The 5,167-nt window shown below is 35.6% G+C and overlaps 1 protein-coding gene across 2 annotated transcripts in view; it reads left to right on the top strand.

Annotated features, from left to right (window-relative positions):
- LOC117106218 (monocarboxylate transporter 13-like) overlaps positions 1-5,167 on the top strand; it is a 14,673-nt gene continuing 9,506 nt past the window's right edge. For both annotated transcript variants that reach the window (XM_033247567.1, XM_033247566.1), the window contains exon 1: positions 1-297. Coding sequence is in view for 1 of the 2 variants with exons in the window: in XM_033247566.1 (XP_033103457.1) it covers positions 144-297 (154 nt within the window). In the remaining variant the exon portion in view is untranslated. The remainder of the gene's footprint in view (positions 298-5,167) is intronic.

Genomic DNA, 5,167 nt, shown 5'->3' with positions numbered 1-5,167 from the left:
AACTCATGAACGGTAGGTGGATAGGCAGGCGGCTAAAAACAACGGAAGTAACCAATTCTTTTTGCAATACAGTACCTTCATCATATTTCGAAACATCATTTTGAAATCAGTCTATTGTGCGTTTGGTATCAGCAGCATGCAGAATGGGGTACCAGGAAGAAATGAAGCGCCGATGGTGGTGGGTTATGACGGCAATGACTGTACTGATAATGTATAGTGTCTTCGGGGTGATGAACTCTTATGGACTGTTTTTTGGAGAACTTCAAAAAGAATTCAATACAACAACAGTCGCCACAGGTAAGTGATATAAAATATCTCAGCTTCTTTGTTCCAACAGCGTTAGATTGTTTCGGTTGAGTAACCTTCAATGTTTGGCGTGTAGGTGAGGGCGCAAGCCGCGTTCCCACTAAGGAACTCGCGCTCCCCCAGTCCTCCCTCATTGAAGATGTTTGAAGCCAGATAATGGCGCTCACGTAGAAAAAAAATCACCTCATATCTCACCTTATTTTGCACTTAACCATCGCCCCTCCCCCATAGCGCCCAATTTCAAGACTCATATACGCCAATGTTAGCGTTTGAACTGTCAGTCCATCAAATCAACTGTCATTAGCGGTGCGTATATGGATTCATTGCGCGTTACACAGGTTACACGTTGAATACGATGTGTTTGAATATCTTATCATGAGTTTACTATTGTGGTAGACATTCGTCAAAGAATTTAACATTTCTTAAAGCATTCGAGAGAATATATACAGTAATGCATTTTGATCGCTGCGCAGGCAGATAAAATTGTGTGATGATTTAAATCATTGAATATTCCTAAAAATGTTCAGTCTCTTTACTTTATTAGGGTCCATTGACTCAAGGAATTCCTTTATTTTTCGTACATTATATAGAATTTGAAGTAAATTCTATCAACCTTGTTTTACAGAAGTCATTTTTTTCAATTACAACTGTTGGGTGAGTGTCTGCCTCTCTTTCTGCAGGCGTGCGTCAAAAGTGCTAGGTGTAAAAACACAAGCCTATTGCTAGAATTCACCGCTGTGCACAATAAATTTCGCACAGGTATTGAAAGAAGATCAAGCAAACCGCGCACAAAATGAAAAATTGGGAATAGGAAAATTACATTGGGAGATACAGTGAAGACGTCACGATTGACTTATAATAATAAATTACTAATAATAATATAGTGTATTTTTGCAAAGAATTTCTCTACGCGCTTTCCAACAACTCAAATGTTTTATTTTATTTATTTTTTGTTATGATGTATTGATAATGATAATAATAGGCTTAATGAACAGAAATTAATAGCAAAAATTCTAATAATTATTTTAATATTTTTTAGCAATGATAATGGGACTAGCAGAAAATTTTCGGTCGTACAACAATTTCCCTCCATCATTGTACACTTTTCTAGTGGGGGCATCTGGGGTGGGTGGCAAGCATTATAATATTAACTTCATTCAGTGTTACCAACAACCTAAACACCTGCTCATTTTAAATACACAGTACCAGTCTAAGTTGCCAACACGATTATATGAAGATATGCGAAAAAGTGTAAAACTTGTAGTTTAATTTTATGCCCCCTAATATTAAGACAGGTCTCAAGTGATTCAGGTAAAGTCGAACCCACGACGTACGTTCATAGTGACATGGGCGTCGATAGGTGGTGAGAGACATAGCCCAATATTTCAAAATGGGAGAGTCATATCAATTGCCCTCCACCACCGGACTAATCACCATTCTTCTATGGTTAAAACCCTTTTTAAAGCAAGTAGAGTAGAAAGCATTATAACATGAGCTAATCAGTACGGTAGATAATAAATAACATATTATCATTATTTTGTGAATGTCATTCTGCACAAAATATGTAAGTGGGCTTTTCGAGGTAAATAGAAACATTTTTTATGAAGATTATTCTGAAAAAGTGGTGTGTAACTAAAAAGTTAATTGTAAATAATTCAAATCCAGCGGGAAGGGTTTCGCCTTGTGACGCCTACTCTAAGGTAGGCGTCTCAATCCATTGCTGACCACTTTGCTTGTGTCTTTGAGCCAAGCACTTTATCTGCATTGCTTCCGTGTAGTAGGCCTACTTGGTAGGGTTCCCTACTCTCCGTATTGATTACAGCAACGACGTAAACATGACCAGGGACACAAGCCCTTCGTATCTGCAAAGGAAGGCTCTATATAAATAAACGAAAAAATATTTAATTAAAATCCGTTATCTTGAAACAGAATTGCCTTACAAAATGAGTGAACATTATGTTATTCATGTGCTTCCGTACCGGTAATTGAATGGATCTGAGCACACGTACGTCATCCGTTACGGTACAGTATGTCAATACATCATGCATATACTGTATAATATTCTTCTTAATAGGTCAATTTAAGCATTGGATCACAGTTAGTAGGCCTATTTGTAAAACAAACATTGAGGTCTATAAACCCATCATGATAAGCGGATAAGCAGCTGAAACACCAACGGAAGCAATTAAAACAAACAAAAAAACAAAAAAACAAAAGTCTTAAAATGAAATGTCAAGAAAAATTGAAGCGCTGATCTTATGATGGCTATAACACTATGATTTACTCTGTCTTCGATGTGATGTACTCTTATGGAGTGTTTTTTTGGTGAACTTCAGAAATAATTCAATTCGACAGTCGCCACAGATAAGGGATATGCCATATACAATAACTATATAACTTTTATGTTCAAACAGTTCAAGAAGCATTGTTCGTTCGTTTGAGTAACTTCCGGTACTTTTAGCTTATATACTGAATCAATTGTCATTCGGTAAGTGGTTTATACTATATGCTCTCTCGGTGTATTTATTTTGCAATGTGTGTGTGCAAGGGCGTCAATCCGTGGTTGAAAATGGGGGTGGGGGCAGCTGCAAAATGAGGAAGTCTTGGGCCGTAGACCCAAGCCTTGGCTGAGGGCTATGGGACAGCCTGGGCCCCCGGTGGGGCTCGATGGGGGATATGCTCCGGAAGTACAGGCTTTCTGGTGTTTTAAGTCTTATGTTACTGTAATTCATTTTAAGGAATACAATTGACATTTTTTTTTTCACATAGAGGGAGCCCAGGTAGGGATTTTAATTATATGGTGTAGACCACCTCATCCCCACCATGATTGGGACTGAGGTAAGAACATTTATGATTAAGGCACCTCTACAGTAGTTGGCCTGAAATGGCACTTTTTGATATAAAATTAACTTTGAACATGTTCTATATAATTTTTCTTTTTTTCTCTCCACTTTTTATAATTTGAAAATATTATTGAGACCGGGCCGGCTGGGCCCCTTGAATCCGCCACTGCAATATTCATCATAAAAAGTGTTTCACTCATTATGGGTCCGCTTATATATTTTGTGCAAATTACCATCTATAAAAATCGTGATTTTTTTTATCTACTGATTAGCTCATGTTAATGTATTCCCCTTAATTAATTTGTTTGAAGGGCCAAATTATTTTTAGAATTGATCTGACGGGCCAGAGATAATCTCAGTCGAGTTGAAAGCTTTCGTTATACATCTTGGTAAGCATATTTCCTCGAAGATAGGTCTGTTTGAAATTGTAGGGGTCAATATTTTAAAGGTAACAGACCAGCGGTCATGACCCAATCGGGTCACTGATAATTTATGTGTGGACCTGTCTTCAGTTTAACAGTCGTCAGTCTAAATACAACAAGTTTTCCGCAAATACACAAATATGAGCACTGCCTGTTGGTACACTAACTGTTTATTACACCCGTAAAGTAAAGAATGTTATTAACAAATCATAGTGAATAGAACAAAGAAACAGAGACGGAACTTGGCGTTGTATCATCCACAAACGTAATAATCAACCACTAATGTTATATTACCACTAACGTAATTTAAATCAACCACTAACGTAATAAAGTCATTAACATCTAACGTAATAACACTTTAACCACTAACGTAATAAACATCATTAACCATGTAATAACGTTAAGTTTTTACAAGGAAACGTTGGACTTAAAAAACATCCTAAATTAAGTGAAAATACTTTTGAAGTGAAAAGTCAAAATTTATGGAGAAAAAGTCCAACAACAAAGTTAAAATGTATTTTGTTATATTTAAGATTGAAGTTCATGAAACAAATATCAACATCGACATTAGTCTAACTGGAAGGAAACATAATATATTCAAAACAGATTTTAAATAATGTAAAGTTAAAAAGTATCCCTAAACATAGTGTTATATTGAGGAGCCTATTAATAATTTTTATATCTAATTGATAATAAACTGAAGATCTGATCATCTTAAAATGCTCAATTAATTAGATTACTTGTAAAGAAAAAATAAATAATAGGCCTATAGACCTATTTTTATTGACTTGATCCTAATTCCTGAAATATATCTCCTTCATTATTAAAAACAGATTATTTCTTGCACTAAGATGTTCCATATTACTTTTTGCACAAATAGCGTTCCACACGTTTGTTGGGTTTAGGGACAGTGTGGATTTTGACTTTTTGCGCCACGATTTTGTGGTGTAACGTGATGTCAATAAAACGTTTTTGAGTTGGCTAAAACATTCTTAAATTAAACTGTTCTAAGATCAAAGATCGTACACCGCTACGTGAAAAGTTAAATAAAAACCGTTTGATTGGATTAGTTATTCATGACCCACCCATTTAGCCAAATAGTACGGAGTCCGTAAACGAAAACTGTATACTAAAAGTTCAATGTTTATTTTCCACAAACACTATTACATGTTAATAGGGAGATTTCGTTACATTACGAAAACTATAACGAATACGAATACGTCATTATCATTAACGTCATTTGTGCCTAAAACAATATGCTGTACGAGCTGAATATGATCCTTGATTCATGTAAAAGGCATGAATAGTCACCCTGTTACAGATATGCTGCTGTAGGGGAAGGGTTGTCTAAGAAATTGATGACGTAACCGTATTTGTTATCGTTTTCGTATGGTTGCGAAAACTCCCTAATACTGTCATAATTCTTGCCAAGGTTTGATAACTGCAATCGATTTTGAGTCACTCTTATTCAATTGAATAAGATTTGATCTTGGCAGATGAACTTGACCTTTCTTTTTCCAAATGTTTTAATATGATTCAGATTCAGTTAAATTTGGATGCAGTTGGAACATTTATAATTTGACCTATAACAATTAA

This window comes from Anneissia japonica, unplaced genomic scaffold (genome assembly GCF_011630105.1).
Source record: "Anneissia japonica isolate Jap-2015-1 unplaced genomic scaffold, ASM1163010v1 scaffold827_len218306_cov157, whole genome shotgun sequence".
Taxonomy (NCBI): domain Eukaryota; kingdom Metazoa; phylum Echinodermata; class Crinoidea; order Comatulida; family Comatulidae; genus Anneissia; species Anneissia japonica.
The sequence above is the reverse complement of the archived record's forward strand: the minus strand, read 5'-3'. Positions and strand labels throughout refer to the sequence as shown.